At 39.4% G+C, this 13996-nt stretch overlaps 1 protein-coding gene across 1 annotated transcript in view; it reads left to right on the top strand.

Moving 5' to 3' along the window:
* The first annotated feature begins 1264 nt into the window (after positions 1–1264).
* Positions 1265–13996, top strand: part of atp9a (ATPase phospholipid transporting 9A) — a 35191-nt gene continuing 22459 nt past the window's right edge. The window contains exons 1-13 of the mRNA XM_026153470.1: positions 1265–1470; positions 3817–3961; positions 7252–7365; positions 7563–7671; positions 8690–8748; positions 9665–9716; positions 10703–10797; positions 11097–11177; positions 12027–12102; positions 12549–12625; positions 12854–13014; positions 13116–13258; positions 13861–13973. Of these exons, the coding sequence (XP_026009255.1) occupies positions 1403–1470; positions 3817–3961; positions 7252–7365; positions 7563–7671; positions 8690–8748; positions 9665–9716; positions 10703–10797; positions 11097–11177; positions 12027–12102; positions 12549–12625; positions 12854–13014; positions 13116–13258; positions 13861–13973 (1293 nt within the window). The 5' untranslated portion in view covers positions 1265–1402. The remainder of the gene's footprint in view (positions 1471–3816; positions 3962–7251; positions 7366–7562; positions 7672–8689; positions 8749–9664; positions 9717–10702; positions 10798–11096; positions 11178–12026; positions 12103–12548; positions 12626–12853; positions 13015–13115; positions 13259–13860; positions 13974–13996) is intronic.

Genomic DNA, 13996 nt, shown 5'->3' with positions numbered 1-13996 from the left:
CTGTAGGTTAAACTCATTATACAAATTTTACAATTTGCTACAGTCGTTTAAGTTTACCCTTTTGTCCTTGCTCAAGCCTTTTTAAATAAGCACTTTACAGTCTTATGAGATCTCTTCTAATGTGCTCAAAAATGCCCCAATAGGCTGATGACTGGCCCATTTGACTGCATTACACTGGGGTGTGTTTTAATATTGGACACCTGGATGGAAGGATGGATGGGTTCGATTCAGTTTTATTTACATAATGCCAAATCACAACAACAGATGCCTCGAGGTGGTTTTTATTGTAAGGTAAAGACCCTACAATAATACAGAGAAACGCTTTTGACAGGAAGAAACCTCTTAGAACCAGGCTCAGGGAAATGGCCTTCTGCCATAGATGGATGGATTGAGCGATATGTGTTAATCACATTACAGTCTATCAGATCACATCACTTTCTACTCAGATTGTTTGTGGGTATTTTGGAAAGATGCTGAAATTAGTGAAAAACAAATCATTACCACTCCTTTCTAGTCTTAAGAACCATGCTGAATAAGAATAGTGCTAGCAAATATGGGTCATAAAAACTGCACAAACCTGTGTTTGGAGAAAAGCCTTACTGTCACCCAAACCATACCCCAACTGTAAAGCACAGTGGAGAGAACAACATGGTTTGGGGCTGCTTTGCTGCAGGCTTTGCGGTCATCAGGTAGCATTGAAATTAAAACGATAACATTTTAATAAACATATAAACATTTATCAAGTAAAAGATATTGTACAGCTGAGTATCAGAGCAGCAGTCCTTGAGATGGTCCTATCAACATGTCAGAAAAATGACAGAAATAATGAAAAAGGAAAAAACAAGGGGCTGGAAGAGTTAATAATAAAGCCAATAATTTTTGATTAAAAAGAGAAGACTCCTCAGTCAAGACAGTCCAGAAATACTGTATGAAATTCAACAGCTTGTTTATTTTAATGTCAAATAAAATCTATGACACTTAATTCAGCTATTTAAACTTTTTAGTGCCAAATTTCACTTGATAACTGTTTGCTAAAATTTTTTGTCTCTCTCGATTTTCTTTAAAATATATATATTTTTTACTGTATTTATTTCTAATGTAATGTGTCCTGGATTTCCTGTACTCCTCACTGTGTCTCGTTCGTTTTTGGTCTTTCCTGTGCCACCCCATTGAAAAAAAAATACTATTACTAGTACTATACTATTAAAACTAAAACACCTTATTTGAAAAAATAATACAATAAGTAATTATTAATGACACGAGTGTGGTATAGTACTCCAGTGGAAGATTGGTTTGCTTGGTGTAGCACTGTCCCAGCTGTCACTCAGGGAAGCCTCCGCCCAGCAGCTCCACAGCCAAGCGGACTCCTTCCAGCTTCCACCCGCGACAAGGGGCTGCAGGAATGACCGACAATATCCCTCTACAACCCGTGAGGCGACCGAAAAGACACGACAGTAAACACAGAAATGGGTAAGGGCGTTATACAGCTCGGTATTATCACTGTGAAGCCATTTGTTTACGTGCTTCGCTCGTCGCATCTCCTGCTGTCACTGTAGCGGTTAAAAGTGTTTACAGGAGCGCGTCGACATTGTCTCAGAAACCAGCTAAGCAGCTTTCTGGGTAAAATATATCAGTACGGAGGGAAACATAAGGACGAGCAGCCCGTAGATGTACTAATAAATATGATGTAGCTATTCATTGTAGCTTTGAAACGGCTAATGTTAGCCGGACACATCCTTGTTCCGGGGTTGCAGTAGCAAGTGCATATTAACGCCCATTGTCAATATTTGCTCGCCTGACATTAAGTTCAGGCTGTCTGCCCTGATTTAAATACATTCTGCCCCTAATTTTTACATACGGACGAAGTGATCCTCTGTAGTGTTATTTGACCACCACAAAAAGGGGCAGGCCTAAGAAATAATGATGGAGAAAGTGGAGAGACACAGTGCTGAAATGCTTCCAGCAGACTGATCAGGCTGCCATGGTGATGTCACCTCCTGTTATAAAGACCCAAGATCCTCGAACGAGCTATGATGTTGCAGAAATAAAGGCCTGCATATATACAAGGATGATGGGTGTATGATTTCTAGCTGGCAGTGTGATATATAGTGACCATTAGTGCAGCCAGTGCACTTTCTTTGCCTCCTACAGAGTGAGGCATGCCAAGGCGAGGGTTTATTTGTATAGCACACTTGAATAAGACATTTGAGGGCCTTGCATAAGTCTTTAATGATATCAAAGAAACACGTATACGTTGGATTTGGTGTAATAAAGTAAAATGATTGAGGTTTTAGTTTCATTTGCTTTCTGTCTAACATTCACACACATTCCAGTGGATGCCCAAAACATTATACCTATCAGCTTCTCGTTGTTTATGAGCTCTGTGTTTTTGAGATTATGTTACATAAAGAGATTTTGTTGTTTTCCATTAACTAAATAATCTAGAGCCTTTAAGCAAAGGTGGATCATGACTTTCTTTGTAAAGCTCCTTAGTAATTTTTTAATTAAAGATATCAACAAACTAGTCGGTGCTGTGTCTCAGGAGGTCGAGTGGGTCTTTATAAAAACACTGATGGAGTGGGAGAGCTCTGTATAAATCACTTACACATTTAATTTGTATTAAAAATTCGGGATTGGGCGGATTGTTTGTTTCCCCCATTTGTGAAAAAAGGTTAAAAAATAATATGAGAAAAAATAATTAATATAAGTCTTTCATCTCTCCATCACGCTATCTTTGAACTTTGTTCCGGCACATAGTTCATCCAGCACAACGGATAAACATGGCAGCCGACATCAGGAAAGGTCATCTCATTGCTGATAACAGTCCACATTTAGGTGTCCCATTTATTAGTGAATAAACAGCCACTCTAACGGTTGATGTAAATATAGAATTATACAGAAAGACTAAAAAGCATTAGAAAAATAATCAGTTGATATACAGTACTAACCTGTATTTTGATAACATGTACATGTAACACTCATTAACATAAGGGAGAACATTTTGAATATGTCAGCTTGGGTGTTTTAGCTACTTTTCACAGGTTAGCATAATGACTGCTCATTATATATGCCTGATACTACTCTAAACAGTTAATTAGGAAACACAGTATTGCATAACAAATACAATTTAAATTGTCTGGATGGGTGGGTTTGAATTGCCATTGCACCAAAGTCAGATTAATGGCCTGTGTTATGCTTTCCATGTTTATTCTTTCTATGTCTGCAAGTATGAGGGGGTCTACTTGGTTCCAAGTGATGTAAATATTATCACTGCAGGGTTGTTGAATTATTGCTACGGTGCTATGATGTTTTTCTTTTAATTTGTCAGGCCTGGCAGACAGGATATTGTTGGCATCTAAGACTTGAGTCATCTGCCATAAAAGTCAAATATGTTGTTTACAGTTAGGTTCAATTATTAATCGCAAAGCCACTGAGCTGTTCGTTGGATTTTACGAAATGCTTTGTTTTCTTAGTCTGAAGGGAGTGACCAGCTTTTCCAAGATAAAGTTAATATTTATTTTTCACGGCATGATCTTTCCAGACACCTTTGGTCATGGGTCTGTAGCTCAGTGCAGTGTGCGCTGTGGGATTTGGCTACAATAAGCAACACATTAACAAGAAGATGTGAGAGGAAATTCATTAGGGTTACCTCAATGCAGCTCTCTCAGGGTGTGGAGAGTGAATTCAAATACTTCCCAAATATTAATTGTCTTTTCGTCACATAATAGTCTTTGTCTTTGCATCCTTACTACAGAATCAAACACTGGAATTAAATGTGACGTGTTACTTGTGTCTTCCATCTCCTCCTCCTCTCAGGTGCTGCCCGTGGTCGAGATGCTGTGGCATGGGTGACTTCCGTCCCCGCACCGTGTGGCTCGGCCACCCAGAAAAAAGGGAGCAGAGGTACCCCAGGAATGTCATTAACAACCAGAAGTACAACTTCTTCACCTTCCTGCCTGGGGTTAGTGCCAGTCAAAGGTCACCGCTTCACCTGCCCTTTGTTTAACCCCCCGAAGCCGTCATCCAGCTCTTTCCTCCTGGTCATGATTCACTGTCTGTTTGATCGGCACATTTTCAGAGCATCATAGGATATGTCTGTCTTAATTGATATTTTTTAAATCCTCCCTGTTGGTTGCTTGTAATGTAAGTATGCAAGGCATTGATGCTCATTTCAAATTATCCTTCTTCAGAGTATCAGGTTTGGTTTAGTTTGGCCTGCAGCTAGTAGTTATTTTTAGCATTGGTTGAAAAATGACAGTATTAATAAAAACACTAAATAGAGTAGGGTGTAATCTGGGTTCATCCACCATAACCAACTGTGAGTATTTAATGTCATGTTTTGTTAATCAACCAAAAGTCACTTTTACAGGAGTAAGCAATAAAAAAAAAGCAGAAAAGAGTGAAGTGTTTGTTTTATAAAAACAGCTGACTATAAAGAAAGTGACCGAGTGATGCATCTCCAGATAAGATCAGGTCCTTATGAATGACAAGTGCTTTTTTGGTTCTTTAGTTTCCTATAAGAGTACTGTAGTCTGTCTTTATGCTTACACTAAACCTAACCCAAAACATTGGATGATACATGTGAGGATATGAGAGATGCACTGTTTGTGCGGTCTTAGCCCTGATATGCAGGACGGGCTTGGTTTGTGAATTCAATATTAATTACTTTATTCCGATTGCATCTAAGTAGTATAAAGAGATAATTTGCCATTTTTAAACAGTACAATGTTGCATATTCGAATGAATGAGAGATGCATCATAGTTTCAGCTACCAGCTGACCAGCGCCTGCGCAGCACCAGGTCTTATACAAGCACTTTCTTGATATTGCGTGACAGATGTGACTTTGGTTGGATATTGCATGGAAGGCAGTTACTGAGCTATGTGCCTTTGATTTTTGTATTTTCCCTAACTTATTTACATATGCATTTGTTTTCCAGGCATTCAGTTGTCTTAAGATCTTATTTTTGCTTATGGAGTCAGACGTTGAAAGTAGCTCAGATTTGTTTGTAAAGCAAAAGACAAGAGCAAAGCCTTTTTGCATTGCAAATCAAGATGCTTTTTATTTACTTTGGTTCATGTGAAGAACTTCTTTTCTCTAGATCATATTTAAAACATATTTGTTGCTCATGTGCTTTCCTCTTAGAGGAAAAGTTTTTCTGGTAGTAATCTCACACGCTGATGGTAATGAAACTGAGCAAAGCTGTAGTGTGTGTGTTGAATTTTAGACTGACGCTGGCAGATGAAAAGTAGCCATATGTGTTTGCACATTGCTCCATATCTGTTGGTTCATGAAAAGATTTGTACGCCTAACTGAAAAGTGTACTTCTTTAGTAAGGGTGCGTGAGATGCTTATATGAGCTGTGAAATTATACACCTATAGATGCTGCCAGATTTGCTGCAATGCTACGTCTGTAGTTGGTTTTTTCGAATATTGTGTGTAAATGTGGACAATGTTGCAGTTAATTGTAGTGATTTTAGTTCTAGATTAACATCTTTTAACTTTGATTTTTAATTCACTCAAAAGGATACAATTGCAGTGTCAGATCATTTTCATTCTTTATTAATTTAGCGTGTTAACATATTGCCAGTTAAACTGCTATTTTTGCCACTTTCAACTCTGTGTCGTTGCATTTCCTAAAAGGCAAGCCTTTAGCTGTTTCTACTGCATCTCCAGGCTGTTCTAGACATTCTCGGACAGAGGTAATATTCGTGTAATTACACAAACGGTCAGACATTCAATGCTTTTTAACCTGCCAGCTATGTGGAAAAGATCCAGGTGATGTCTGACTGTCCCAATTTATGGCAAAGGAAGACTACTGAAGATAATAGGCCAGCAAACTCACAGCTAGTGGTCTTCCTATGCTCTGGTATACTCAGATTGCATCGTCATCTCAACCAAGAGAGCATTTCCGTTAGAGAGAACAATGTCTTGCTGGGTGCTGCATGTCAGTAATAGTGAAAGATGAATCCAGCGTCCGTGACGTCACCTAATTGGTGGCGAGTCCACATTTTGAGGCCTTATTTTTAGTGTTTTGGATGCGCCCATTGTCGTTTTCTAAGGCTAAAAATCATCATGTTTGCAAGAGAGGGTGGAGTGCTAAGTGCTGCATTTGTAAACTGGATGAGTAAAAAGTACTGATGCAGATACCTGATGATTTATAAAAGTAGAAGACCGATAAAATACAAGGATATCGCTCAACAAAGCTGAATCACAAACTTACTGGATAAGCTGTATGACAAAGCAGCTCATAGTGTTTCCCAGAAAATCCTGTTAAAAGTAGAAGTGAGGTTCTGCTCAGTGAATTAACTGAGATGAGGCCAAGGAGACAGCAATCAGCTATAGCTGCTTGTGTGGGCACACTTGACAATCAAAGACTCCACAGCTGGGATTTTAAGACTTAGCAGCATCCAATATGGATGTGTTATTAAAAGATTCATGCAGCACACATTTGTTATGGAGGAAAAGCTACTGGTTGAGACCATAACCAGTTTTTGTTCAAGCTTGTAAACGTACTTTGTAATGTAATTTTTAAGATGGGAAATGACTCGCTTTTGTAGCCAGCCTCAAGTGGTCATTAGAGGAACTGCAGTGAAAACAGATTTGTTTTAAATAACATATTATACTTGTTACACAAAACTAAAGATAACGGAAAGAAACTACAAAAAAAATCCTTCAGGCATACTCAAAGGCATTTTCATTGATGATCAGATGACAAATAAATTCTCTATTAAGTCACATACTGTCAAGCAGGAAAGTAGACTTTTGAGGGGGAAGGTTGTGACATTGGTGATGGTGTATGGTTGAGGCAGTGAGTGAGCATTTTCCTGTTTTGTTTTGTTTTCTGGGAAATGGCAGCACATGTTATTTTTGGGTAAATTAAACCCTATTTAATATGAAAGCTGCTTTTATCTACTCCCTTATTCACAAGAGGTCCTCATATCTGAGCAGCATTTTAGCAGATTTTTACACTAGATGCCCTTCCTAATGCAGCCCCCGGGGGATTTGTGCCTCCTCTCGGGATCCAACTAGGGATTTTTTGCTTGCTAGGCAAATGTGTACTACACCATGAAGCTCCTAAACCCTACTTAAAATAATACTTGGAATTCTGTTTGTCACAGTCCTGGTTATTATTCTTTGTGGGAAAGCCAGAAACTGAAAATCGTGTATATTCAACAACAGCCTCCATATGCACATTGCTTTGCGAAACTGTGAATATTTCACTCTTGATCCTTTGCCTTTTTGTTCTCAGGTGCTGTTCAATCAGTTCAAGTACTTCTTCAACTTGTACTTTTTGCTTTTGGCCTGCTCTCAATTTGTCGAGGAGTTACGCTTAGGTGCTCTCTACACCTACTGGGTCCCTCTGGTATGTGGCATTTCACTTACTGTTAATCATTAAGGTCAATCAGCTTCATTTTCCATTATTTGTGTTCCTCTTCAATGCTTTTTTAAAATGTACTTTTGCTGAAAATTAAGGTTTAGCTATTTCTTTTCACTTCCACGGTTGCAGCACTCACATAAACTTTATTAGTTACTTTTTCACTGTGACTTGTCACTCTCCAGGGTCTTGTTTTGATCATTACCATCATGCGAGAGGCAATTGAAGAAATTAGGTGCTACCTTCGAGACAAAGAAGTGAACTCTCAGATTTACAGCAAGCTTTCAACAAGAGGTAAGAACTGAAAGCAGGTTTTACCTGCGTCGATTTCTGTGTTGCATTTTTGTTTTCTTAGCAAACATGTCTATTAACTGTAGGAGGTTGGTCCTGTTAAAACTTATTGGGGCTGGGGGAAATGGTGGGTAATTCAAAGCAGAGATGTAAAAGTGTACATAAGAGGCCTTGGTATAAAGTGCTACCAGCAATAAAAAGCATGGGACCTCTTGTGGTTTCCATCACTTTGCCTCTTTGATGTGGCAGCTTGTTTTACCCATAAACACAATGACTGGTTGCCTCCATGGTGGCAGCCCCTCTGCATATTTTGTGGTTTATAGAAACTTTATGGTGTCAGAACTCGGTGTACTGGTTGCAGTTATTTTGTCTAAGTTCCTTTAAATTGTATGTTTATGAATACACGTGCATGAGATATTGCCATATGATCAGTCAAAACCATCTAGAACATTTCATCACTTAATGCTTTTCTGCTAAAAGCTGTGGTGTGAAGTGTTACCGAATAGGTCTTTTTTGTGTTAGCGTGTAAAATGTAAAATGCATTTGTAGAGTAAAGTTCCATGAACCCGAATGCATAGCGATATTAATGTGCTTTAATGTCTTACATATGCAAAGCTCAGAGGTCACGGCAGAGTTCAAGGGTCAGTGATCTCTTCCAAACAATTTTGCCGTTCATTCCAAGTGGAATGAAAGAAAAGGCTCAACTCCCCCAGCATTCTTTCAAATCTTCATGGAGACTTACTTTCCCAGATTCACTCAGGTGACTAGTGAGCCATGCAATTCGCCCAGAGGTCTGGGTTTTGTGAAGACATATTTGCTGAAAAAATACCACATTCTCTCACTAGCTTATAATTAGGGAAACTTTTAAGACAAAAATCTAAATGTTGGGTGGTCTAGATTCCATTTAAATTCTTAACTACATGACTCACGTAAAAGTTTCAAATAGCTTTGTGTATGTGAGACTTTAATCAACATTCAAACTTGCCAAACACTTAACTTTATGTTTTCTTCTGTATTTCAGGCACTGTGAAGGTTAAAAGCAGCAGCATTCAAGTTGGTGATCTAATAATTGTGGAAAAGGTTTGTTGAAGTTTTTTTTTTCATCCACATCTGTGAATAGTTTTGCTTTTTAGACCTGTCAAGTTACCGTTTATATGACAGCTAGTAATGAGGGGGTTGTTAATCTTCTGTGCTCCGCTGGTGACTGAGGTGAAAAGAGTTAGTAAAGATTTTGTAATCTTGTGATCAATGCTGAGTGTCGGCCTGTCAGACTCGATGCGCGCGTGGCATATGTGAACATGAAATGCCTTTTAATTAGATCTGAAATACAAATTCAATTAAGCGCTTTAGTTTTATCTCGAGATTTCATTTATAGTTTCTAGTTCGATATCTGTGTGAGTTTTGGATCTGCTGTGTTGCTCCCCTCGCGGACAGACTGGAGTCCCTGAGGTCTTTGTACATGAAATGTGAGAAGCGCGTTCTGTCTTCAGTTTCCAGCGGAGGGCTTCTCTCTGAATCACTCATTAAGTGCAGTTGAGGGAAAGGTCACACATGTTGTCCTACACATTTTGCTAATATGACCGAGTGATTCCGAGTCATCTGGGTTACAATTCACAAAGTCATCGGTGGAGGTGATGGCAAAAGTTTTCAAATAAATCTCACTTTGAAAAGCCATGCGACTTGCTTTGTTAAACTGCTATTAATCACGTGAACTAAATCTAAACAGTTAGATTTTGCCAAAGCGGTCATGTGAATTTAATGTGTAATATCTTGAGTGAAATGGCCAGGTCAGGCTGAGTGTAAAAGCTGGCTTGGGTCCTTTTAGGGCCATGACAGAATGATTTGCTGAGGGGCTTAATATTTTTGACTGACTGACTGTTGGTAATGTGGCACATGAAGTGAAAAAAAGTCACAAGAGCATAAGGAGGTAGAAGGAAAGTATAGAATCAGGATGTAAGGTTCACGCCATTTTTTTTCTTTCTGCCTTTCTTTGTAGAACCAGCGTGTTCCTGCTGACATGATCTTTCTAAGGACCTCTGAAAGAAATGGTAAACATCTGCCGGTCATTCATCCATATATCCACAACAGGCCGGCTGGGGAAATGAGTTGTTTAAAAAGGCGCTGAGGTGCAGGGATTAGCCCTGAGCTGCGACAGGAAGTCCTACATTGTATAAATCGGAACCGTGACCACTACTAAGTTATCACTCAAAGTTATTGTGGCGAGTTGCCACGGCCACATAGACAAAACATTGTTTGATTTTCATCTTTGTCTCTGACTAATTTTGTCTTTCAAATGAGAAGATAATGAAAAGGAAAATCAAGGGACACAAAAAAAAATCAAATGCAAAGAACAAAAAGAAGACAAGAGGGGAAGATCCCTCATCTGAATAATCAAATATGGATTAGTGTATCATTTGTGGGAGATGACACCAAACATTGACTAAGGCGGTTTAAATTGAAATGCACAGGCTGCTGCTGTTTTATTTATAGCCTAGAAATCCAAATGTGACTAAGAAAGAAATGCTACATGCTTGTTGTTGTTGCGTCTTCCTGTTGGGGGAAGAAAAACATCAACTTTGTTTTACTGGAAATAGTGCTCGGTTATCTCCCATTCCATGTGGAGGCCATTAGGTCAATTATGAAGGGCCTAGGATAGGATTTAGAGTTTTGGGCAGGATGACTCATGCTGGCCAGTGGGGGGGAAGGGGTCTGGTAGACGCTTCCACTTCTACCCCAACAGCAATAAACTGCTCAATCCTGTTCCCAGTAGTCAGTGTTCATCTGTGACCCCATGTTAAAATAAATTCACACATAACATTAACTTAAAAAATTGATGTTTATTAGAAAAGATGAGAATATGATGAACTCGCAGTCTAGCCTTCAGTATGGTTGATAATCTGCTGTAGGCAGTGAAGTGATCAATAATGGAGCTTATGAGTTTCCTTCTTTGAAATAAAAACCTTTCTGTTGTTGCCCCCTAGAGGTGACTGTTTTCATATGGCGTCAGTAGCAGCTCTTGTCCTCTCTTTTCCAGGCTCCTGTTTCCTGCGGACTGACCAGCTTGATGGAGAGACGGACTGGAAACTACGCCTCCCAGTGGCCTGCACGCAGAGACTACCAACTGCTGGCGTGAGTTGTAAACTGTAGATGGAGGCTGGCAGTAACGATTCGACTGGAAACTGAATGTTTGCCCTGTTGTTGTTTCTCTTTTTCTTTTTTTTTATAACAACTAATAAATACAAGAGTAATTTGAACTGAGAGAAACAAGTCTTTTATTTAGCCACTACATGCTAAGTTAAGTATGCAATCTAAACATTAAATTCATTAATAATTGTTGCATGTACAATGTTCTGCACCATGTAGGACTTGTAAAGCCTTTTCTTTTCTTCTTCAGGTAATTTTAAGTCATGTTGTCTAATCTCTCACAGGACCTTCTCCAAATCAGATCATACGTGTATGCAGAAGAGCCAAACATTGATATCCACAACTTTATCGGAACCTTTACCAGGGTAAGTGGTTGCATTGTTACGCTGAACCCTAATCTCCCTTCAGACATGTTAATCTCATCTCCAACATCTGAGTCTTTGTCACTTTTATGCTCGAGCTGTAACAGAAACCGTGCTGAACTGAGTACAGTGATATCAGTGTTGTTAAATACCCCTCAACAGAAGCATGCAGAAAGAAAGATGCTCATTGAAGTGTATTTGTGCTCTCAATTGTTGTCTTATAGAACACAATTTATTGGTTTCATCTATAAAAACTGTGAAAGTGACACTTTTAAGTTGTTGAATGTCTTATTTTAGATCAGGAGCTGTGATACAATAGTGACCTCTCCAGATTGTACCTCGCCTGTCGCCCAGTGATAGCTGGATTAGGCTCCAGTTTCAGCAATCCTGAATTTGATAAATGGTTGAATAGATATTAGATCAGACTTAAAAATGAGTTTCCTTAAAGCGTTTGAGGACCCCACCGCAACAATCACTCAGCTACATCGATAAAAAGTTGAAATCCTGCAAAACTCTTAACATATAGCACACCCCAACAAGTAAAAGAGTCCAAATTTAACTCCCTAGCGCTTGCTGTGTTATATGTTCTAAAACATTGAATGTCTTGATGCATGCTCAATCATCCAGGTAAGTAAATCTCCAAAAGTTGATTCTGTTCATCTGACGTAGCGTTTTGTGGGAGAAATGTTTCGTCACTCATCCAAGTGACTTCTTCAGTCTCAGCTGACTACTAAAACATTGAATGATAAAACCGATTAATAGGTTATCTGTGGCTCAATTAGGAGAAGCAGAGACGAGCTGGTTTCTGTCCTTAGTAATCATTCTGCATGTCTGTTGTATCAACTGTTACAGGAAGATGGAGACCCACCAGTTAATGAAAGCCTCAGCATTGAAAACACCCTGTGGGCGAGCACTGTTATTGCCTCTGGTAAATATCTGACTGGTGGTGCATCTATAAAGCTGTTAATATCCAAGTAACCAGGACCTGCGTGTTCACTAAAGCACTGATCCTTCATAGCTGTTGATTTGATGGTGTATCTAATCAAATCTACACTCTGGAAAAAAGCCCAATGAGGTAGCCCTTTCTAAAAAAGCAGAGGCACCGCTAACTATAATTGTAAAGAAAGTGTGCTTCGTCTGTGGGAGAGTGAATCCACTTTAACCGGCACAAGCATGTGTTGTTCATTAAGCAATTAGAAATCTGCGTCCTCCATTCAAAATGTCATTCTTCATTTGGAAAAATCTATTCATGTCAAGATTATAAGTCTGGAAAACGTCTTCCTGACATGCTGTGTTTTATGTTGTACCTTTACTATATTGCCCTGAGGCCGTTTTTTTTTGGTCTTTTTTTTGTCTCTGCCTCACTTACTCCAGGCACAGTGGTGGGGGTCGTGATTTACACAGGCAAGGAGCTGCGCAGTGTCATGAACACCTCCAACCCTAGGCACAAGGTACAGTAGTGTAAGCCAGAGCTGGAAGACAGAAGTCTGATCATTTAATTGCATGAAGGTGTTTTTCCTAGTATGTGTTTTTTTTATACAGTATATGTGTGATTGGATTTAACTTAATTATTCAGATAAATTAATTTGTTGCTTCACTTATTTACATTTGCATTTTGTCAGTACACAGATCTTTTATATTTACAGTAAGTAGATGCTTTATGTTTGCTTCTCTTATAGGTTGGTTTGTTTGACCTAGAGGTGAACTGTTTGACTAAAATCCTGTTTGGAGCCCTGGTTGTGGTGTCACTGGTCATGGTGGCCCTCCAGCACTTCGCCGGCCGTTGGTACCTGCAAATCTTTCGCTTCCTGCTGCTCTTCTCCCACATTGTGCCCATTAGGTCCGACTTAATGCTCTTTTTTTAATGGCATCTGCAGTGCTATGTTATATTTACATGTGAGGAATGAAAAATTGCGTGCTTCCTTGTTTTATCTGATGCAGTTTGCGTGTAAATCTGGATATGGGAAAGATGGTTTTCAGTTGGATGATTAAGAAAGACTCAAAGATCCCTGGGACAGTGGTGAGGGCAAGCACCATACCTGAACAGCTCGGACGGATCTCCTACCTGCTGACTGACAAAACGGGTAACCTAGCATACCGTTTTTTGTTGACCTAGTTGAGCAGTAACACGAGAGGATAAAGTGGTGAGGATTTTCCTAGGAGGTATTCTGTAAGACAGAGTTTAGCTGTTTCCTACCCTGCAGCGTTGCTATGCGGTGGGTTTCTTGCTCCCTGAGACTTACAGGACCTTTAAATCATAAAAAATCAAAGTCTCTCATCTATACACACCTTTAGAGCATAACACCTCCACCAGTGAACCTCCACAGGCAGGAGGTGTTACTCGTCAGATTTACAGCCCTCATGCCTAATAAAATGATCGGCCATTTCCACATCCAGAGAGCGATAAGGCCAGTGGGGTCTTCAGGTCACACTAATGTATGTGTAAGTCCCCTGAAGTCTTTTTGATATACTGGCAGAAATGCTTTTAAAGTAAGTGTGAGGATACGGAGGTTGTGTGTAGTGTCAAATGCTTCTGGCATTTTTCTGGTCACCATATGTGGCTGTTACAGGTGACTGATTGTTGTTTGTTAGTTAGATAATTGAATCTCTACAATAGGGTCATAATTTGTGCTGTCAAGCGTGATAACTTTTACTGTTTAAATGTCTGTAATGTAACTTTCAACAGGAACTCTTACCCAAAATGAAATGGTGTTCAGACGGCTCCATCTTGGAACTGTGGCATATGGGATGGACTCAATGGATGAAGTACAGAGCCATGTGTTCAGTGCCTACACGCAGGTGAAAGGTGTTATGTGTATCTT

The sequence above is a fragment of the Astatotilapia calliptera genome, chromosome 20, assembly GCF_900246225.1.
Source record: "Astatotilapia calliptera chromosome 20, fAstCal1.2, whole genome shotgun sequence".
Lineage (NCBI taxonomy): Eukaryota > Metazoa > Chordata > Actinopteri > Cichliformes > Cichlidae > Astatotilapia > Astatotilapia calliptera.
Note: the sequence above shows the minus strand (reverse complement) of the source record. Positions and strands in the feature narration are given on the sequence as shown.